This window comes from Motacilla alba, chromosome 1A (assembly GCF_015832195.1).
Source record: "Motacilla alba alba isolate MOTALB_02 chromosome 1A, Motacilla_alba_V1.0_pri, whole genome shotgun sequence".
NCBI classification, from domain to species: Eukaryota; Metazoa; Chordata; class Aves; order Passeriformes; family Motacillidae; genus Motacilla; species Motacilla alba.
In genome coordinates this window covers 36,984,772-37,008,472 of record NC_052031.1, presented here as the reverse complement: position 1 = coordinate 37,008,472, position 23,701 = coordinate 36,984,772, and the positions used below count along the sequence as shown (strand labels likewise).

General features: G+C 39.2%; 1 protein-coding gene across 8 annotated transcripts in view; it reads left to right on the top strand.

Moving 5' to 3' along the window:
• OSBPL8 (oxysterol binding protein like 8) overlaps nt 1-23,701 on the top strand; it is an 83,539-nt gene that overhangs the window by 12,648 nt on the left and 47,190 nt on the right. For 2 of the 8 annotated variants that reach the window (XM_038153063.1, XM_038153065.1), the window contains exons 2-3: nt 16,335-16,435; nt 21,725-21,761. In XM_038153063.1, the coding sequence (XP_038008991.1) occupies nt 16,394-16,435; nt 21,725-21,761 (79 nt within the window). In that variant the 5' untranslated portion in view covers nt 16,335-16,393. Of the gene's footprint in view, nt 1-16,332; nt 16,436-21,724; nt 21,762-23,701 lie in introns of those variants that run through there. The other 6 variants (XM_038153070.1, XM_038153068.1, XM_038153067.1 and 3 more) reach the window with 4 other exon arrangements.

Sequence of the window (23,701 nt, the reverse complement as noted above, 5' to 3'; positions counted from 1 at the left end):
CATTTCTTGTTGTTCTTCTCAGGGAGCAGATGGTGTTTTAATGACTTGTAACTTGCTATAGCTGACCACCTGCAAATCTGCACAGCGTGTTCTGCAGCAGGGCAGCCCAGACAGGGGAAATTGTGAAGGAGCAAAAAGTAATTGCTAAACAAGTTTCATGGGAAGTCTTAGAAAAGGACCTGAGTGAAGGAAGGTGTGCATATGTTATCAGGGTTTTACCTTTCAGTCTGAAAGCTCTCACTGAATCCTCACTCCCTTCTCCACTGTCAAGGGTCCTAAGAGTTGAGTAGTGAGGGCAAGGAAATTATGAGGCTTTTTTATTACCACTCACAGGTATGATAGGTACAGTCTTCCAACTCTGCTTAGCATTTGTCCTCTTCTTGTGACACAATGCTGCTGTTGCCATCAGTACTGAACAAAAGCCCACTTGAGCTCTGGCAGCCTTTGTTGCCATCCTGTTGCAGGGTCATGTTTGCTAGAAATTTGTTCTGTGATTTAAAAAAAAAATCATTTATCTCCATATTCGTCTTGCTGTAGTCCCCTTTTAGGTGATGGCCCTGTGTCATTAACTGTTTTGGTTATAATTGTCTCACTCTTCTCAACACCTTTTCTCCATCCCAGCTTTATTCTATGTCCATAAAAGTTTTATCTTTAGCCTCACACACCTCTCTCCTTTCATTTAAACATATAGCAGCGTATTTGTTTTTCTTCTTTGCTGCTGTGCTGCCTGTCTTAGCAATTCAGAAACCTAGCAGCGTTCTTCTGTGTTCTTGTGCTTTGCTTCACTTTCTCTGGAGAAAAATACAGGTGTTCACTGATGGAAGCTTGCGTGATGCATGAATATTTTGCAGTTGTGAAATTTTAAATGTCTGTACTTGAATCCCATGCATGACAGACTTTGCTGCTTACCTTGCAAAGATCATGCTATTGTAACAGTGTGGGAGAAGCTGCAGTTCAGGTGCCTATGTCAATGTCTCCTCCCTCCTCAAACAAATTACTGCAAGCGTAAGCTATAAACCAAAATTAGTAACACTCCACTCCTCCCAGTACTGAGTCCAGGGAGGTTGTTATCAGCATAAGTTTATTTGCTCTGACCAGCACTTGTAGGAGCCCTACTGCTGATACTCTGGTGGAATGCAGTGGTGTCAGGCTGCTCTCCATGACAGCCTTGGACTTTGTTTCCTGAGTTAATGAGAATGACATAGGTGTCTTGGCTTCTGCTCCTCCTCCATCATCACTGTTACTAGTGTCTCATGCATCTTCTAGTTCCCAGCCAATGTTTTGCTGAGTAGCAAAGACAGTAATTTTGATCTTCAGCAGGCTGTCGTTCCTTATAAGAAATAGAAATGCTAGACTCCTATGGATTCTGGTGTGTGAGCATTACAAAGACAAGCTGGCATGCTCGGTGTCCTGGGAGCTGGTGTAATGTACTTTGCTTGAGGTGCATAATGAGGCTGACAGCTAGGAGATGGATTTTATCTGGGGGAGCACTGAAATTGCTGTTGAGGTGGTTCCTAAAGCTACTGACCTGCTAGTGATGGAGTCATTTTTCTACCCATAATGAAATGGGTAGAAATCATGATGGTGGGATGGGATTTGCACAGTTTGCCCTTCAGTCTGCTTCTGGCATGTGAGGCAGAAGACATAAGTTTTGTAGCAGTAGGATATGGCATATTTTGCTTTTTTCAACTCCTGCTAAAATTGTAGGAAGAGAGAGAACTGGAAGTCAAAGCAATATATATAATTGGATTCATGTTACTTATGTTTTCCAGGAGTGAGTGGTAGTTCATTCCTGCAAAGCTCGTGCCATGCATGCTGTGATGTGAACAGTCAGCTTCCACACAAAAGTGACTGCTTTTGGGGGGTTCTGCATGGAAAGTGTGTTGCTGACAGACTAGACCTATATTTTAGCGTGAAATTTAGATGTTTTCTGTGCAGGCAATTATTTTCTGGAAGTGCCTCAATTTCAAGAGAAGTGAAAGTCCAGGCTATCCAGATGTACACCTGCACTAGATCAGTGCTTTGTAGTCAGAAATATGAGGTTACTATGGAAAACTTGATTTTTCTTCTGGTAATCTGAAACAAAATGTCTGAGTGTGCTCAAATCCCATCCGTGGGAGCAGTTTATTGTGGATCTCTGTTTTAAGGCTGATCTCACCTCCAGTAACTTAACATTTTTGTGTGACTGGCATTATGGTAAATTTCTTTAGGTATCTGAGAAGGTTGCTTTTCAAATTAAAGCAGTTTGTATATTCTTACCGTGTGTGGTCTGTTGGGAAATGCTGAAGATTCTTGAAGCACCCTTAGAGTGTGTTCCCTGTATGGCAGTCCTTAGCCGCAGGTTGGGCAGGGCGGTGAGCCCTGGGAAACACTGCCATCTACAGCACTGCCAAGGGCAGCTGAACAGCATCGAGAGAGCTCCTTGGAAGTTATAAGGCATGAAATGTGGCATGGAGATGATTCTGACTTTCTGCCACTTCATAAAGGACCTGTTTTCAAAATGAAGAGCTAATTTAAGCTTGTTGAAATACTGGAAAAGATGCCTGTTCAGCAGATATATTGTGTATATTTAAAAATAAATTCTAAAAATGGGGAAAAATGTAATTAATGCCACTCTGAACTCCTATAGTGAATGAAGTTATACTAAAATATAACACTGGAATATATAACTGAAAGCAAAATTCTGATGTTAAAACTGAATAGTAACTATAAAATGTTACTCATTAGCTGAGATTCACTAGAAAATCAGAAATCACTTTACCTGCTTTTCCTTCTGTTGAAGTTATGAGAAGAAACATGATCATCACAGAGTCACATGCATCTAAATTTCATAGCAAGTAGGCATGATTTTTTTTTTGTAAGAGGAAATATCTATGATATAGGAAAGAAGAAGTTAGAAAGAAAAAAGAGAATTCTAGCTCCTTCTGCCTGTCTAGTTGTTCTGCTAATTTCAAAATGGCAGACATAAAAAAAGCAGGTTGGGTGACATAAATTATAAGTAGATTTCCTTGTCAGTAGGAAATCTAAAAGGCAAAATGAATGAGAGAGAGAAGTTAAGCTCTTTGAATGGGAGCTGTACTGTACAATTAATATTTGTTGTTAAATATAGCATGAAAAGGCAAAATCAAACTCCATAGCCCACCTAGATCATCGTTATCTTTTTTTCTCTGTGGCTATTTTTTCTGTTAAACCTTCAATTTTGCCTTCATAAACCTTAAATGTTTCAGGATCTTTATGAAGAACTAAAGAATTTTTCAATTCTTGTTAAAATGTGATTTATTTATTTATTTACTAGAACAGCTAACAGATCCTTGAAGGTGTCTAAGAAGACAATTGTGCTATGCTTTTTTTTTTTTTTTTGATTGAATGCTATTCTCCAGTCCCAAAGTAGACAGACTGCTTAGCATTTTAATTGGTTTTCAAGATGAATTCAGGTTTAATGTTCAAGGCCAAAGACAGGGTTAGAAGGTTAATTATACTTATCAACATTGTGGAACAGTCAATTCTCATTGTATGTGAAGTGTTGGCATAGTGCTTTTCTCTTGGGGGGAAATTGCTTATTACTTCATGCTGTAACTGGAATGTTTGTGTGCTTATCTTGGTTAGGTGGTTTTGGTGGGTGTCTCAGTTTACAGTTTGGTGGTTATAAATGGCTTTGAAATATCTGGCTGGCTATTCACTTTTAAAATGGATTTTATTAAGGTAATAGCACTCCTAGAGTTACAAGCCCTAATTTCATATTGCATGTCTGTTGCAGACAATTTAGATACAAAAAAAGTTGAAGTTGTGAATTTCACAGACTTTTTAGAAGCCATCATGGGGGTGTAAAATGTGCCACTGTATTAAGAACTACTGGCATTATGGTATGCTTTCTCAGGTTGTGATCATCAAAAAGAGATGCTGATACTTCTCTGAATTCTGTTGAGGGCTACAAAATGAAGGAATGAAATCCTTTCTCATGCGAAATATTATGTATGCCAAGCTGGTTTTTAGATTAGGGGCTCTGCATGCTTGTTGCTGCCATTAAAATCAGTATTACTTGGGCTTTAGCTTTACAATTTTGAAAAAAACAACCCCAAACCAATAAATTTTCACTCTCCTATGTGTTCATGATAAGATTTCTTTGGACAAATCATAGTTTCTAGAAGTTAAAGACTCCAGTTGTAACTACACTGTACCTGCTGAAGTTGACTGGTTTGTACCTGTGGCAGCTGTTTTTGGATACTTAATTAGTAATGGATTGAAAGTGTGGGGCACGAGGTTCCTCCAGTCGCCCCTTTTAGCATTGCACATGGTTGGAAGCATGTGCTGGCAGTTTCTCTTACAGCTGCTCCTGCAGGGAGTCTAAATGGGTACCTGCACTCATCTTCCTTCTGACTTCGCAGTGCCGTGTGTGAAAGTGAGTGTCAGAGAGGGAAGGTGCCCCAGGAGCACACTCTTACACTCTGGCTAGGTTGGGACCTGCATTTTGGTTCAGTTATGGCTTCTGAGTTATTGCTGCCTGGCTCCATTTACTTTGTGAAGCATAGAAATTAGTGCTTTGTTCTTTTTCCTACGCATTAGACTTGGAAATACACGTGTAAGCTGCCTTCAAGGGAATAAAATGTGTAACATTATACATAGAGGTGTAGTTAACTGCTTTGGCAGAGATACAGGGTATTGAATTGCTTTATGCTAATATTATCTCGGTAGTTAAGCTTGTGTTATCTTGGTGTTGTGTGTGATTTTAAATATGAAAGTAAATTATAAAATGCTGTTAACTGATAATTCTTGTCAGTTTGAGGGACAATACTGGAATGTTGTAATGCTGTGAAAGGCAAGGATGTAGGTTTTTTACTTAGAAAAAATAAATACGTTCCCTCTTGGATCTATTTCCCCTATTTATCATCAAAATAGCAATTGAGTTTGTTTGAGGTTACAAGTATTGCATCCTTCCTTCCCAGCATTTGTGCCTGTCTTTTGCATTCCTGAACTATGCGATGGCTCTTGCCCTTTAACTACCTCCTTTAACTAGCTGATTATTGAGGGGCTGGATAGAGGATGGTGGGGAAGCAGGATTCAAATTTCCTATCACACAGTCTTGTGGGATTGCACAGCTGAGAGGATTGTATTCACTTTAAATCAGGTGCTTAAGCTATCTGATGGCCCCATTGAACCATTTTAGGGGAAAGAGAATTCCCAGTCTTTGAGTAGACTGGGTGGAAGAGCAGGAGGAGGTTCCTTGTCCATTAAATATTTGTTTAGCCTTGAACAGAATAATGCTTTCCTTAGGATGTAATTTTTTTCTGTCTTTGTTTTCTTCTCCGAAGCATTTCAAAGAACTTCCAAGGAAGTGTCAAGACTTTGTTTTCCTGTCCGTGCTTACCACCACTCCCTGGTTGTCAAGGAGCAGAACCCTTTGTCCCAGCTGTGACATGTTCTCAATTGATGGAAGCAGAAAAAATACTCTTCTATATTGATCCCTGAAGCAGAACATTAAAAGTACCCTTATAATATGTGGTTATTGCTATAAAAACTCTTGGTGTCTCCTTGCAGTACTGGGAGCAAAAAGCATTCTGCTCTTCAGAACGGGATAGTTTTGTGAACAAATATGTTTGATTTCTGTTCTTGAGGGCTGGCTGTAATGTTTGAAAGGCTTGACTTCTGTTTTCATCTCTGTCAAAAATAATTTTTATAGAAGTTGCTTGTTTGTTGCAATTAGTGTGAGCAGTGGCCTGACACATTAGGCAGGGATATTGACCTGAGTTCTGAGGCTGTGAATTGCAGGTAAGTTGTCACTTGATGATGCTTGTGGTTGTCCACAGCTGTTTGTTGTGGCAGGCCAGGTGCTTCTCATTGCCCAAAGACATGCCACACAGGAGCTTGTAAGTTGTTAAATAGAAATGGGTAGGTAAACAAGAGGTTTTATTGTTAGGTCGCTGGCCAAGTCTGCCATGCAATAATATTGCACAGTTCCTGTGGATACATTGTTTAAGTATCATTGGTTCATCCTATTAAACGAAAAACTATGCAAGATTGTTGCAGCAGTTCCAAATCAAAGTTGATCAGCAGTTACTCAGTAGCTTCAGAAGACAAGCTCGGATGTTTGTGCTAAAAGCGCTAGTTCTTGTTAAGCCTGGATGAAGTCTATTTGTAATATTTTTCTCCTGTATTTAAAAAAACCCCACAGAACAACAGTGGAAAACCTCCCAAAAAACCTCCAAGTTTCGTCCCTAGAATCCCCCCCCAAAACTTCACAAACTGTAAACAAACACAAATAAAAAACCAACCCTGCCAAAAAACCTACAAAAGATCCTGAATTGTGTTCAGGTAGAACAGCACTGACATCTGAAAAGCAAAGCTGGGTTCATCAGCTCATTTTAATTTAGTGTTTGAGTGAAAAAAAACCAAACTTGACATAACCAATGGAAATCTAAATTGGACTTTCTAAAGCTTTTTAATAAACCATGATATGTAAACCAGATACTACTGCTGCCTGTTTGAACCTGCTGCTGCTTTAAGTTAGTATTTCTAGGGTTTTTCCTATTGCAGTAGGCTACTCTGACCTTTTGTTCTTAAATTCTTGCACAGATATCCTGTGTCTTGAACTTGTATAAACTACCTTTTAGCACTTGCCAAAAGAAATTGAAAGAAAGGCCATTTATTATGTCATCAACTCTGTTTTATTATGAAGAAGAGACACTGCTGCTAAAATAAGAAAATTAAATTGTACATGAGAATAAAGATAAGGTTCCTGTTTGAAATGTCTGCATTTAAGTTGCAAAAAGCCCATTTTTTAGAAACCTCCCACACAACATGAGTGCATTACAGCCAACACAGCTAAACTGATACTTGTTTCTCTGGGTTAAGACTTCTTTCATATTTTTATTCTTGTAACTTGAATTGATTTTTCTATTCTATTTATTTCAGGTTAGAGCAGAAATTAGGATTGTAGTTACTCTCTTAACTGAGTTCCTGTGAAGTGGATTCATGATTCTCATTTTAGAGGTAATCTCAGTTCTTACTTTGCTGAAACAGCCATTGGCATACAGAAAAATGGTTCTGTACTAGTAGGTCTTTGGGAGATCTGACAGGGTGTCCTATCAATAACTATAAGAATTTAAAAGAGGCCCTAAGGTCTCTTTCACCCTTGAAAATAGGTTGGGCATTTCTTTCAGTTCTAAGTGGTGGCAAAATACATAGTGCAAAGGAAGGACTAAAAACCTAGTAGAATTGCCATTAGTGGTCTTTGCACTGGCTCAGTTTTGGAGGTATGTTATTCCTTTAATGGAAAATCTTATGGATTCATTTAGGAAATTGTCAGTGGCAGTGAACTGTCTGTGTATTGATGCCTGTTTGTCCAAGCAAAATCACTGCGGCTTCTGAGATACAGAAATTTTATGGTAGTTTAAGCTGATGTTTTTACTTTCTTTGCAGTAGGTAAGAAACATTCACCTAGTCACATACAGTTTATCTAGCAGTTGATAATTCATTGATCTGTAATAGTATGATTACTTGCAGTCATTTATAAATACTCTCAGAATAGCTTTCTGAATCTTCATTCCTTATGGAGTAGATCGTATTCTAGACCTGCAGGTGAGACTTAAAATATTTCTGTATCAATGATCTCATTATAACTAAAATGTTTAGATGCATCATTTGGTATACTAAAGTAGACTTTTAAGATCCTCTTATTGAGGCTTTTTCAGCACAATGAATTAATTCATTTCTCAAACTGCTTTTCATAGCCTTGTGTTTTGTTTTGGAAAGTTCCATGCAGAAGAAATCCAGGTCTATTTGCTCTTGCAGGAGGACAACTGATTCTATTTTGGCATCAGCATCAGAAGGATTTGTTCTGCCACCTATCCATCTTGTCTGTGGAAACATCTCTGCTGACTCATCTTACTTTTTCATTTCAGAAAAACCTTTAACAACAACATTGCTTTTCCTTTTGCCTTGGCATGATTCCCTTCATTTGCTGAAGCAGTTTGCAGTTAGTGTTGGGGGAGTCTGTAGCTGTAACACAGTGCATGCTTACCCAGGCTGTTTTGGTTGGAGTGGAGGTGAGTGGTGTCCCTCAGCAGTTCCTCACCCCTGTGGTGCCAGGCCTGCAGATGTCCCATGACCTAGCTCAGTTTAAATGGTTAACATTTTGTGGGTGTCTGTTTAAAATAATTTGTGATAGTGGGGATTCCTCTTGACAGAAGAGGGTTAGGGAGCACCTGCACAGACAGGTCTGTAGGCAGTTCAGATAAACCTCAGCCACAGTAGGAAGGAGGTGGTAAGGACCAGGTGTGGAGGACTGGTAATCTCCTAATCCCTTCCAGCTGTCTCTAGCACAGTGTGCCACACTGCCTCTTCATACAGCTGCCAAAATGGGAGATGAGAAAGAGTACCATGTGAGAGACTATTATTAGTAACTTTACAGATGTGGGAGAAAATCAGAGGGTGGAGTTCTGAAAGGAATATGGTTTGTCATGTCTCTAACCCCTTAGTTTTAGTCCATCTTTTTTTCCTTCAAAATCAAGACTGTCATTGGCCAATTTAACCTTGTATAGTTGTGTATGATGCCCATTTAGTTATTTTGCTGGTTAGTACTGTAGCAAAGTAACAAAAAGAAAGTATGTAAAAATACAATGCTAGATTTGGTGTTGTAAGGTTTGAATAAATCTACTTTGCGTGCTTCACAATGAAACAAACAAAAAATATCATCTGAACATTTTATGAATCTTCATACATTCTCTCTTAAACAAATAAAATCAGTGGTTTAATGCCTCTATTTTCATGCTCCAAAGTTAGACTGAGCCCTAGGTAAAAAAGGCTCATGGAGGTGAAGTGTATAATGCTGCAGGTAACTAAAACACCTTTAAGTGAAGAAATAGACATTTTTACCATTAAGACCAACAACTAATTTGAGTCATGGTAACAGTCTTGCAGATTCCTTATCATGAAGACCTGGATAAGTTTGGGAGCTTTGAAGTGTATTTCAATGGCATAGGGCTCCAGAAGCCTAGGAACTCGAGCTTTTAGAGAGAATGTTGGGCTTTAGTACCTGGATGTGACTCTTACCATATTTTCTGTACTCCTTCATTTTTTTTTCAGGACAAGTTTGTTTGTGGAGCCCAGTTTAAAGGTAGTAATTATTGAAGTTGCAGTGGGTATTCAGAGGTTTGTTTTGCTTTCCTTGGCCTTCATTGCCATCTAACACTCTCAAAAGATAGCTGAGGTATCTGGACTGTGCCAGGTTTTTTCCACATAGGAGATGTTTTTAAGTCCTGTTCTTAAACATTTCAGCTTTCCTGTTTTTCCTTTTTTTTTTTTTTTTTTGGTGGTTTGGTATTTGATTTTTTTTCCCTTCTGAAGACAGCAATACAGAAACAGAGGAAACAGCTTGCTCTGCATGTGGACTGTTTATTCAGGAAATGAGAAGGCAGGTGATGAAACTCAGGGTGGAAGGAAGTGTTTCATAAGGGTAGATTTGGTGGGTGATAGCATTAAGTGGTCACAGTGTACTTGGGGAACTTGAGGCAGTTGTTGATTCTGCTGTGTTTATATTTGTAGCAGACTTTGGAGAATTCAAACATTGCAATTCAGAGTTAATGTAACGATGTTGTTTGTCATCTATGACTTCTATATAATTACTAGTTTTGTCAAGCTCTCCTGTTTGGACTGACTTCACAGTAGTAGGAATTGAACCTAGAGATTTTCTCAGCTCTCAGATTTCTCTCCTAGAATTGCAGAATGCAACCAGTTCCTAGTTCTTCTGCGTTCTTGTTAGTTAAGAATGTTAGTTTGAGAATTGAGAAAAACTTGTGAGTTTTTTGTTTACCAGATCTTTTACTGGTTTTTTTTGACCCTGTTGCCTCTCCTCCATTTTTACTAGTAACTTTGCTTCAGTTCCTGCTTTCTTGGAACTGATCTCAACAAACACAGGGTACTTGGCATGCAGTGGCACTGTGTCATGTGCAAGAAGCTGGCCTGATCTGTAGCTTGATAATGAAGTGTACTTGGTGTGCAGACTTGTTAGCTGAGAAAGATGATCTGTGGCCTTGTGCTACAACCAGAAGGCTTCTCTTCCTCTGGTGCACTGTACTCAAAGAGCCTTGAGATAAAGACATGCTACCTCTGTTGCCTTTTATTGCTATTGCTGCTCCCCCGCTGCATGGAGCAATGAAAGTGCCTTCAGCAGTCATAGGACAGCCTGAAAGACACTTAGATTTTTTGAGAGCCTTGGTTTGATCACCCTAGTTAGATTTAGGGTACAGATTTCCTTTAATCCCTTGAAACTGATCCTATACCTCTTAGGAATCATATAACTATATAACTGTTATAGTTAGATCTCAATATCTAGGAAACTTGTTCTTTTTGGTTTGTTTTAGCACTTAGATGCCTTTGTCAAGAGTGTTACCTTAAACTTCCTTGTGGGCCTCATAGAACTGCTTACCTGGAGTTCACCTGGTTATCCTGACAGATAGCTGAACATGAGTCAGTAACGTGTCCTTGCCATGAAGAAGATGCATGGTGCTCCTGAATGCTTTAGAGAAAGCATTGCCAGCAGGTTGGGAATAGTGATCCTTCCTCTCTACTCAGCACTGCTGAATTCACATCTGGGCTGTTGGGTACAGTTCAGGGCTCCTGAGTACAGGGAGGATGTGGATGTACTGGAGAGAGTCCAGTGTTGGCCCCTGAAAGATGATCAAAGTCCTGGATCATGTCTTATTTGAGGAAAGGCTGAAAGAGCTGGGTCTGTTTAGCCTGGAGAAGAGAAGGCTCAAGGTGAAGTCATCAATGTGTACAAATACCTGAAGGGAGGGTATAAAAGTGACAGATACAGGTCTTTCCAGTGGTGCTCAGTGATGATACAAGAGGCAGTGGGCACAAACAGAAACACAGGGAGTTCCATCCTAGCATCAGGAACACTTTTTAACTTTGAAGGGTGACCAAGCACTGGCACAGGCTGGCTAGGGTGTTTGTGTAGTCCTCATCCTTGGAGATATTCAAAAGCTGTCTAGACATCCTTCTGCAAAGGGGGGCTTGGACAAGATGACCTTCAGAGGTCTTTTCCTACCTGGACCATTCTCTGATTCCCTGTGAAATAACATTTCTGTGGTGCTGTTGTGAGTCTGCTTTCCAGCAAGGACCTAGGTAAATTTTTATCCTTGTTGACACCAATGTAAACAACTAGTTTTCTCTTAGTGTGCCTTGCCTTTGCTTGCTGCCACATTGATCCTTAAAGTCAATATATTGTTATGCTTGTGTCATCCAAAAAAAAAATTACAGTACATTCTTATCTAATACTCATATTGGGTAATTTAAATGCTTCTACTTCTTTTAGGCTTTGGGGAAAGAAGGCAGGCATCGTTTCCTAAGCAGAGCTTAGGCCAGTTTGGAGGTCAGAGCCCAGAGGGCACTTCACCCAGCCTTTCCAGGGGGGAAGAGGCAGCAGCCATTTTACAGGCAGCCAGTGGCAGGGCACGGCGAGGCTGGGCTTGCCTTGAGGTTTGGTGCTGGAGTGCAGGAGAGCACTGGGATAGTGTAACGGGTCACAAAACAGTACTGCAGTGCACCTGCCCGCTCTAAGGACCCTAGCTGATGGTCCTTAGAAAGATAGCTAGAACTGCCTATATAATATAGTATGCAGGTGTTCAAGTAACCTGGTCATTGACCAAAAAGAAAATGTGTTAGATTCAGGGGTCATCTCTACCACTTGCACTTTGCGGCTGCACCTTGGCTGAAATTCAGGAATTTGTGTGGGGACAGTGGGAACTCTTGATGAAACTCTCCAAATTTAGTGAAGTGTTTGAACTGAAGCTAATCTTGTGTGGGAGAAGGGGAGGAAGAGTCCTTTTGTGAATGGGATTATAATTTAATGTTATAAATATACCACCAATAGGGTATTACTGCCATGCTGTCAGGGCTAAACTCTCTTCTGCCTAGAACAAATATCATGTTTGGTGATGAGCTCTTGTTATGCTGGCAGAAAAAGGGCCTTGCATTGCCTAATAACCCCTTTATCTAGTTAAACGTACCCTGCAATAAAAGCTTATGTAATCTGGTTAACACAGAGACTGTAAATCACTGCCATATCCACTTCACTGATCTCTATAGGACTGAACAAAAGCTTGCTACCACAGTTTCTCTCATGGCCAAGGCACCTAAATTGTGCTGCTTTTGATCTGTGGTTCGTGTAACTATATCTAAGAGAATATTGGGTAACAGCATAGTACTGAGACATCCATTTTATGGCTTTGGAAATTTTTTTTTCCTAATGACGGGAGTTGTCTTCTTACCTCTTCCCTTAGGACTTTTCAGCATGCATGTGTGTAGATTGTTAGAAAAGATCCTGCATGCGGAGTAGTAGCTTTCATTAATGCATATTTTTCTTTCCTTCTGTGGCAGACCTAAGAAGGATTTTCCTATTCTCAAGGTCCAATGAACTGAAAACCAAATTGTTACAAAAACTACCAATGGTTGAAGCAATCTGTTAAAACCATGGAACCCCGCAATGGTTTGGGCCCCAGAAAGGCCCTTAAAAATGATCTAGCTCCAATCTCCCTGCCATGGGCAGGGATATCTTCCACTGGACCAGGCTGTGCAAAGCCCCACACAACCTGGCCTTGAACACTTCCAGGGATGGGGCATCCACAGCTGCTCTGGGCAGCCTGTTGCAGTGCCTCACCACCCTCACAGTAAAAAATTTCTTTCTAATATCAAATATAAACACTGTGAAAGTGAAGTAGATCTGTGAATGACCTGGTGGACTCACCTGATGACCACGCTTCTTTTGATGCAGCCCAGGATACATTGTCTTTCTGGGCTGCAAGCAGGTGTTGCTGGGTCATGTGTAGTTTTCATCCATCAGTATCCTCAATTCCTTTTCCTCAGGACTGTTCTCAACCCGTTCTCCACCCAGCCTTGGGTATTTGTGCTTGCGAGTATTTGTCCTGGGGTAGCCCCAGTTCGGGTGCAGGACCTTGCACCTGGCCTTGTTGGACAGATGTCCTGAGGTTTGCCCCGACCCAACTCTGAAGTGTGCCAAGGTCCTCTGGATGGCACCCCTTCCCTCCAGCTTGTCAGCTGCACCACACAGTTTGGTGTCATCAGCAAAAATAAGATGGGCTACAAGTGTTAACAGGACAGGTTATGGATTGTGTGATGAGAGGAAAACATTTTTCTTCTGCTTTGAACATATGTTTTTGACTTGTTCAACCTTCCTCACAGTTGGAGAGAAAGAGCTTATTTTGTGGCAGGATTTGTCTGGTTGGTACAGTGCTTTAAAGGAAGTAATACCTTTGTGTGTGCCTGATTGTATCCAATGTCTATAAAGGAAAAGTAGCTGACTAGCTGGCTGTCATTATAGAGTTATTTTTAAATAATTTCATTTTGTGTGTATCCTCCTGAACACTTAAACTTTTAAGAGGTAAGATTGTGAAGGAGCATTTGTTAATTAAAATCTCAAGCTGACCAAAACTGCAAACACTTGTGAATGTAACAGAGAGCATCAAAAGCATGTCATGAACACTCCCCAAAAGCTAGAAAAACCCCTAGATCAATAAAATGATACATTTGGGGTTGTATCTTCAAATCTAATGGTTGGATTAGCTAAAGTAGAAAAGAGCTTGCTTGCTTGTGGAAGCACCCTTCATAATAACCTGGCTGCATTTACAAATAAGAAAATTCCCCTTCCCTACATTGGTTGGAAAATTGTTTCAAAGTCTTGGGGCTCAGATGGTTAGAAGCATTCTGTAATTTTCAAAATAAATCTGTTCTCCAATTTCATACTTGTTGGACTCTTTGGCAGTATCCTTTTGCTGAGAGAGCCCTTTTCCTTCCTTTGTATTTATTTTGGCATATAACAGAAGCAATATTGTTCACTTTCAGCCTTCATTTTGCCAAGAAAAATAAGGCAAGCTGGCTGTCTACTCATAAGCTAAACAGCTTGGGGGAAGGTAGTCCTTAACCATTTCTGCACCTGCTTTACTGTGTAAACATGAGCAGGTAGAATTTTTTCCTTCCTTTTCCCAGAAAACTTCTCTGCAGCCTTTAGGAGCATGCTGGATTGAGTCTTTGGGACCACAAGTGATCATGAATGCTAAGAATTAGACCACAGGGTACCTGTCTGATGGTGCTGGTCTGGAGACTAAGATAAGGAAGGTTGTGATCATGTGAGCAAATGGAGGAGCAGAATACACCAGGAGCATTGACGATAAAAATGAAGAGTTAAAAAATGTTAAATATAAAAATGGGTTGAAAGTGTTTTAGGCTGAATGTTCCTGTCAGCAAAGATCTGTTCGTTCAGATAACTTGAGTATGTTTACAAGCTTTTGTAACTAAAAAAAGCTGAAAAACTGCTTTAAATAGCAGTGCTTGCATCTGTTGATAATGCCACTCATTTTTCATCCTATTTAAAAGAGTTTGGTGTTTCTGCAAATTGAATATGCATGCAGTCTGATGTTGCTGAATTTCCTGCTAGGAAGATAACCTAAAATGGGTGTGTGTGGGAGGGATGACAAGCAACAGACATCAAAAATCATCACCCAGGTCTGCATCTCATGTTTGGGTGTGGAAGGTAAGGGTCACAGTGCCTGCTGCTCTGGGAAACAGAGCTCCTGGGTGAATTCCTCTTTCTGTGATAATGTCATCTTTCCTTTTATTAATGCAAATTAATAACCTGTAGTCATCTCCTTTCAGATGTCTACTGTTTCTCATTTACATGAGAGCATCTAGCCATGCTTCCCAATTATGTGCCACTTCAGTTAATCACTCAGGTGCTTGAGCAAGGTCCTCATCAGTTCATTGGACTAAGTCATAGAAAACTTTTAACTTTGCAATTTTCTTAGCCCACAGTTGTTTCGTTAAACTATTTTTAATGGTTCCTTTTGTGGTTTACTGGCATATGTTATAGTAATTATCTAGAGTGTATTAATACTGTATGTTTTTTCCTGAGGGAAAATTCTAACTTGCTTTACATAATACAAACCCAGAAACCAATTATAATAAAACATGAAAAGCAGTAGAATAAATGGTTATTCTTTTTAGTGAGATTTGTTTTCCTGAGACAGACCTTGAACCAGAAGATCCTGTGTATTCTGGTTATCTGTTTGCCTTTCTTCCATCCTTCTGCATTCAGGATGTTTTTCAGGTTCCCTGGAGGGACTGTGATGTGTCTTCCCACCTCGCCCTTGTGTCTTCTTCATCTGTTTTTACTAATATTTGCCATTAGCTTGATGCATAGATTAAGCACAATATGCAAACATTATAGAGTAAAAAAAAATTACCATCTCCATGCTACCCCTGCTCTTGCAGAAGTGTTGGTTTAGCAATTGAGTTTGTAATTTAGCTGCTTCCTGCCCCCTCACCCCACCCAAGACAAAAGGAAAGAAGAAAATTATCCTCGGGCTAATCCTCTGCTGAAGCACTTGCTGTGGCTGGCGGGAAGGGCAGAGTGAGCGTGGCTGTGCGGAGGGTGGGAGCACAGGGATTTGTCCCTGCGCGATACCGACTGCGCTGTTTCCAAGAGGTAAGCACAGCCTCCTCATCCCCTGCTGTCCTCTTGGATGGAGGTCTTGGACAGAGACAGAGCGATGGACATCTCATTAGGCATCCCAGTTTGATCCGCACCTCTCCTGAAGCTTGCTCAACAAATCAGTGGTTAAAGGATTTCTTTTCCACTAAGTTTTGCTTGACTCCGGGGTGTGTGCTTGTCTCACTAATGACTGTAAATATGCTGTGAATACTAGGATTCACTGTAGGTTTCATTCTCTTGCAAAAAAAAGTAAATAGGAAATGCCTAGAGAATGAGGCATTGCTTCCTCGCTGTGTGTGGTGACCCCCAGAGGAGTGCCTGATGTGCCACAGAAGGTGCTGGCTTGCACATATTACTTAATTTTTGTGTTTTGGTTCCACAGAGCAGTACATGGCTGTTTCTGGAGTTATGCTGGGAAGCCCTCGACTTGGGCTGCTCCAGAATAGCTTTGTTTCATACCCAAACAGTTGGTGTGCACATGCCTGTGGGGGGGGAGCGCTGTGCTACTGGGAACTCTGGAACAACGGGAAATACAGGGCAAAACCTGTGGGTTTCTTTTTTTTATTTCTGCATAACTCTTCCGTTTTTGTAGAAGTGCTTGTCTCTGTGAGTAGTTTTTGTTTTGACCATTTCATCTGAAACTATTCTCGCCATTCCTAAGCTGATTTCTCTGGGTAAATGTTCATGTTTTGCAAGGTACTGTAAAATGCAGAGGTTGTTACCATATGAAACTGTTTAGCCTCTTAAAACAGGTGGAAGAGAAAGTGTAGCTCTCTACTGGATTTCAACCCTTGGAATTAAATTATTACATTTTTCTTTTCCTTTCTAGGATCTTGAGTAGCAGGATGGAAGAACTCTAACTGATAGAGACAAAGAGGCCCTTTCAACATGGAGAACGTTCTGGTTGATGGGGAGCTGGATAGAAATTCAGTGAGTAACTTAAGTGTGCCTTTGTGTAATGAGATGAATGTGAAGATGCTTTTGCAGGGAGAGGGTTAAATGACTTGAATCTATTCACTTTGCTTTGAATTGATACTTTTCTGGTGAATGCATTTGGAATATTATGTAGTATCATGTATAATTTACTAGATTCTCATGGCAGGAGGGCTGAATGTCAAAAAACTTTTAGATTTTGGATTTGATTTTTTTATTTTGTCTCAGAGTCCCAAAGGAAAAAGGTATTCCTCTCAGTCTAACAGGCACTTTGCTAGTTAGTTTCTAGCAAATACTATAGTTCTTGGTGGAATGAGGAGCAGAAAGACAGAAGTAGTGATAATTATATGTTATCAGAGTAATCTGAGGTGTAAGAGTTGATAATCTGTACTGATTATAAAATTTCTGAGGCAATGATGCTCTTTCTAAGCACATTTTATAAACAGGAAAGGCTAGTGAAGTACTACCATGCTTCATCATCATCATCATAAACGTTGAAATTATTTAAGAGTTTAGTTTTTCCACAAGCTGTGTCCTGTAGAAGCACTTTAATAGCTGAAGCAGGAAATGTTTTATATTTTCCAACGCACTGCCTCCCAAAGGCAAATATGTTTTTCTGTAACTGAGGTGAAGGTCAAATTTAACACCTCATTACTGACAAACTTTATATGTGATACTGAACTACTACATGGAGCTATTAACTTGATCAAGTGTTTTATTACTGTTTTTATCTTAAGTGGTGAGTTTTGAAGTGCATTAAGAAAATTCTTGGCTTTTTTTCTGTAATGAACAAATTAATTGGTTTGCTGCATGGCCCATGCATTTATATCCCAGATGCAGCATACTTACGAGTATCAACTGCTAACTGTGCAGTAGGGTATTTTAATTTTTTTTAAAAATGCTCTCAGTTCAGTTGCCGTGCTCCTTCTTTCCTCAAAATATATAAAAAAGTACCAGTTTACAAAACACTTCAAAGTATTGTAAGATGTGCTACTTTTCTTTTTTGTGACATGCCTTCAGAGCATCATCTTAAGAAGTTACCTCAAAATAAGTCTCTGTTTTACCAAGACTGCTTTAAAAGAATGCCAAGTGTAAGGATAGGTTGCCTTTCATCCTATGTGCTTCTGAAGTGTCATCTCAGAATATTTTTTTTTTAACTGATGGTGTATTGTAATAGGCTAGTCTAAGCATTTCTTATCAAAATATCAGCCAGTGGGGTAATTGTCTGTCTAAATTGCAGTTACAATGTCAAGTTTTGTGCGTTGCACTACAGGTGTTAAAAACATTTTTGAAAGCTTATTTGGTAGTCTAATATACCGCCTAGTGTATATCATAGTAAAAGAAGTGAAAATTAAATATTAAAAGGACCATATGTATTTTAAGAGAGATTGTACCAGTAGTTTTGAAGACCTTTAGTCAATGCAAATCCTGACACTTCCCAGAATTTTTTTTTTTTTTAATCATGTTTAAAATTTTTCAGTATTCCAGACTTTTAGGTGCAATCTGTTTGTTTGGGATTTTTTTTAAAGTTCCATTGTCATGATAAAATTAATGAAATATATGTGTTGCAATGTGCATAAGGCATACTGATCAGAATTTTTCTCCACTTTTAAGTCCTTTGGAATGTTTCTAGGAGGTATCTGAAAAAACCTTTTTTAGAGGTGTCAGCTTTCTAATTTGCTTTTTTGGCTGGCTTATTAAAGAACAAAAGATGAGGAGATCACAGGCCTTAATGCTGTGCTTTTTCCTTTCCAGAATCAGTATACAAAGAAAAGTCTTATATTAAGTGCTGTTCTTGTCTAACAATTAGGTTGATATGTACTGTATATAAATTTGAAGACAAAGGCTGTGACAGCTCAGCAAACTATTTTTGTAGTCTGACACCATTAAAACAGTGCAAAATAAGATGCTCTGAGTTCTTGTTTGAGAACAGTTTTTGTCTACTTTTCTATAAAATAATAATTTAATCAAGTCTCACTTCCCCAGAACTTGGAACATTACATGGAAATGTATAATATAAACCATTCTTTTCTGAAATATTTTTTAGTAATTTTTAGTCACTTCTAATTTTTGCTAAGGCATACATTTAATAAATAATTTGCCTGTGATAGAACTTGTACAGTCAGTGTCAGTCCTTGTTACTTAATATATCAACAGACATCAAAGTACCTTTTTTCCTTGAAGCATTGAATCATTTTTATTGATCAGATTTGTAGGTTAGATCAGTTGGTCCTGAATTTAATCTAACTGGATTGATTTCAATGGTTTACATGTGTCAGAGACTGCCTTCAGGGAAAGTCTGTCTTCAGCAAGGTGAAAACTCAAACTTGGCTTTAGAATGTTCATTTAAACTATTAAAAAATTAGCTTTATGTTTTGATTGTAAAAACAGTGTTGTAAAAAAAAATTTGTGATAAGAGATTCACACATGCTAGTGTGACATATGCTTTTGCTTTTACCCTAATATTCAACAGGAAAAGGATTTTGTTTTTTAGAAGAACTTGGCAGATATAACTTAAAGTTTAGCAGCAGTTGTTATAAGCTTTATTTCTGAGACATGAACAACTAAAAATAGTGCTCTTTTGAAGCACATAAGCTGCCTTTGTATAAAAACAATTACAGCTGCTGTCTCATGTGATACTTTATATTGCTGGATTTATATTGCTGGTTTTACTTCTAAGTCTTAGTCAAAAACTTTACTGGGAGGAGTACTAGACTTCATGTATTTTGGTAGAAAAATTTTAAATTGTGCCTCTGTAGAATGTTGAGAACCTGCCAGAGGACTTGTTTTGTAATCTGTAATCAAAGTCATCAATTATACAATGTGAAAATAAGGCTAGGCTGTGCCTCTGGGAATATCTGTATGTTTCTCTTCATTTTGTAGATTTAGAATAAGAGTTGTGGATGGTGATGGACAGGACTGTCCTGAGAGCATTCTTTTCAGAGAAAACCCTGAAGTAGTAAAATGGTCATGTTTTGTTCCCTCAGTTGTTTGGAACCCCATTCTGCAGTGATATGAATTGCAGATGATAGAGGTGCAATAGGCTATTGGAAAATGAAAAGGTCTTTTGGCCAAAACAGTCTCATTTCAGTGCCTTAACATCTGGCATCAATGATTAGAAATATATGTTCTGCAGACAGACAGACCCAAATACCTCTGATGAAGAGAGGGGGTTGACCAGCAACAGAGAGAGTTTGGTGTGTAAACAGAATGTCAACTGGAGAAGATAGAGGACAGAATTAGACAGGCTTGTGTTTCAGCCTCTGGCATAGGAGCTGTTTGTACCAGTTCATGGGATTAACCATGCAATGCTAAAATATTTACATGAAAAGCCCCTGCATTGCCATCTCGGGTGACAGGCTGCCCTGCTCTCTGGTGTCATGTTGTCTCTTGGCCAGGGCTGCTTGCAGGGCAGGCAGTGAGACAGGACCTGCTGCGCTGCCTTTTCCCTCTTGTTTCTTGCGCACGTAAGTAATGCACTGCGAGTGAGATCTGGCTGAGCCTCAGGTGCTTCTGAGCCTGTGTGTCTGTTCACCGTGTGTTTTTCCAGTTCCATTCTCTTGCTGCCCAACTCCCAGTGACCACTAAAGCAGCCCAGTGCTGAATAGCTGTGCTCCCAGTCCTTCAGTCACTTGCTGGGTCTCTGTATAGTTTCGGCAGGCTTCTTGTTCTCTTGTCAGCCACTGTTCTCTTGAATCTAAAATCAGCATAGGGTAGGAGAGTTCCAGTCTGAACATAAACTGTTTCCTAGTCTGCAGTATGTTATCTGTACATTAAGAATAAACACTTTGCCATGAAAGTCATTGAATTCTTGCATACATTTCATGTACTACTACTCCAACCTGTCTGGTAAGTTAATGGGTTTCACTCTCTGACCGGAATTTAGTCTCTGGCAGGAATAGAAAGTCATTTGCCAAGTGTGCTTATATTTTATTTCAGTTTTTCCTGATCAGTCAAGTCCTGTTCCAGAAAGTGCAGAATTGTGAAAGAAGGGTTCCCTCACCTTTCCAATGATGTGTACTGCAATTGCTGTATATTCATTGCAGTACTTTGCATTTACACATTGCACTGTCAATTTACAATTTAACACCCTTAGGCAGATGTGAGGGATAAAAAAAAAAAAAATCAATGTTTTGAGGTCAGAAGTGCAAGACAAGATTGCTGCTTGCAAAGATTTTTATTATGATTTTTTTTTTTTACATTTCCTGCTGTTAAGTCCTGATAAGAGAGGCAAGGTTGGATCCTCTTTAAAGCAGAGCAAAGATTTCACTGCTTTATGGAGTACAAATTTTTTAGTTTGGGATATAGAAGATATGTCATGTTTGGATTTTTTTTATTTTCAAGTAAGAAATGTTCATGCTGATCAGTATTCTTGTTTTCTCCTTTTCTATTATTCACAGATTTCAAATGCAGTAAATCATTAAAGACATAAGTGGAATTTGCCTTTTATCTGTACATGGCTGAGCACAGTGGGATCTTAGCCTTGATTGTGGTCTTTGTGAGCAAGGATTTAAAAAATATTCCAGATCAAATATCAGAAAGGCTTACAGGATATTACTGGGTAGTTACCCTCCTTTAGTGCCTGTATTTGATGCATTCAGTGGGAGAGAAATTCTATGCAACTTGGTTCTATGGAAATACTGAGATATAAAATATCCTCTTAAATTTAAAACTCCACTGTTTGCCTTGATCGTAAGCAATTTCAAATGTTACCTGTATTTGTAGATGAAGTGAATCTGTGGCTTCTAAGTTTGTGTTTGTATGCAAAAGCAGTTAGGCTTGGATCTAGCATTAGTAGGTGCTTGCACATTACTTATGCCTTTAAAGGTTTTTTTCTTCCAAAACACTTTTCTGAAAGTGGAGTGGTTTTGGAAACATTTTGTGTTATTTCAGCTTTCTTCAGTGCTTCAGTCTTTTGAAACCACTCCAGCTTAAAATGTCTTTAAAAATGCTGTGTATCAAGTCATACGAGCACTAAATTGCTGCTGGAGAGATTCCACTCAGAAGAAGTGGTTGAGGCACCTGCTGTTTACTAATAATGGCTTCTAATAATGGCTTTTCTATAGGCATATTTGTCAGATTTGTTGCTTCAACTTTTCTGAACTGTGGAGTCTCTTGAGATCTTGCCTTTGGCATTGAGGTGCATGTTGTATTTTAGTTATGAACTAACACTGTTTTCATTGTCCTTCTTTCCCGCTGCTGCTGCTGCTTTTTGTGCACTTGCTTCTCCCTGGCCTGGATTTTTATGTTTGCTGTTCTTCATTCCTCAATTGTATGTGTACACAGCATCATGGTGAGAACAGAGACTCTCCTGGACTATCAAGTAAGTGACTCCTCTCTCCTACATTATGTTTGCACATATGTTCCTATAGTTAGCATATATCTTTGCATATAGTTGCTGGGATAAATACTAGGTTTTCTTCTGTATCATAATTGAGAAGTTGAAGTGGGATGAAAATTTGCTGTTGGAAAAGTATTTTGCCTGGCATACCACTCATCCAAAAGTTTCCCTATTTAGCCTTTTTTTTTTTTAGTGGAAAAAGTTTATTCTTCACCTCTCCCAGTCATGGCCAGGAAAAAAAAAATTATCTGGAAGAGAAAAAGCTATTTTTATCAGTTTGAAATGAAACTTTCAAATGCTTTTGTAGTACAGATAGTAAAAAATATGGAAATAATGGTTCAGAAAAAGGTTTTATTTTTGATCTTGTCGATTTCTAGTGCTGAGTGTGGTTCCCTTAATTTCAATAATTTTATATATTCAGAATTTAACAGGCATATATATACTGTAATTCTTCAGGATTGGATCTGGTGAGGTGCTAGGGGAAACTTCAGATGTGTGTATGTGCTTACATGCAGCCAAAGACTTATTGGTGCCATTGGTTTGTGGGCATTAGTATGATAGTATGATTGGCAGAGTAATTTTGCCTGGGATTAATAGTTTATATATGTGGGAAAAAGAACAGTGCAAGTGCTAATTGTTTCTTTTTTTTCTGTGAGAAATCTGTGCAGAAGCTGTGGTCTTAGCTGATATACCTTATTATAGACATTAAAAAACAATACTGAATTGAATTGTAATAAACAATTTCCTGTATATGATGTCCTTGTGCTATTTTCAGTGGTGTAGGCACATTCATAGGCTCATTATAGAAACAGAAGTGGTAATCTGACTCTCAGATAGCTTTATCTGAAATAAATTTGCTGTAAAGACCCCAGTTTATATTTCTTCTAAGGTATGACTTCTGCTGACAAACTTTTATATTAGTAATTTGATGACCAGAATGATGAACATGAACAACGTATGTATTCTCAACTCTCAAAAGTTCTGTTGGTATTGAAATGTCTAAAGAGTCTAAGAGTCCTCTAAAGAGTCACAAGGAGACTTTGATATTTACTATTTGTTGTTTCTTCTCTAAAATAATGCCTTGTCTTCTCCCTCACCTCAGAGCAAACGTCTGAGCATTAGGATGAGGCATTTTGCAGGAGGGGGCTCCTAGTGTGAATAAATAGTTGTGTTCTTAACTGATTTATTTCCATTTGTTTAGTACTTTTACGCTGCTTTATATAAAAAGGAGATTAAAAAACTCTCCTGCCAATCATTGTTCAGTTTTATATATGGAATTTCTCAAAAACCCACTTGGTGTAAGAAGTTCACCTTGTGTGCCCAGGCATGTGAAGTGCTTGCCATATGGTATTCTATATTAGGTGATACATAAACTCTGTTTGGTAGGAAAAGAGCCTTTCTGACAGTTCTAGGAGTTGTTGCAGGACCTGATTGACTCCTCATGAAGGAATATGAATTTTACAGTGAGCTTGAAGCTTGTAGTCCTGTAAGTGTGACTGAGTCCCCACTGCTGAATGTAGCTCATGCTGTAGTAACACTCGTGTGCAGAGCTTGCTTACGCTGTGGGTTACTGGCAGCTACTGCCTGAGAAATGACTGCATTGTGACAGCTTTAAGAAACCTTTGGAATTCCCAAGGCTTAAAAAAGAGTTAGGAGTGCTGCATGGTGCCTGTTCACAAACAAGCCTTCTGCACAGGTTACTCAGGAGAGGGTTGCTAGCGCAGTTCCTGCTGTGGAACCCACGATGTCGCCTGCTGCAGTGGCATAGGGGCTGGTGGGGGCACCTGCAGAGCACAATAGGCTGAGAAATCCCATCCCTGCAGAAGCTGAGCGGCCAGTGGCTTGTCAAAAGGAGTTTTCAGCTAGTTGGGTGGAAGCTGGTCTTCCTTCAGTGCACTGTACACCTTAAATCTTTAATACCA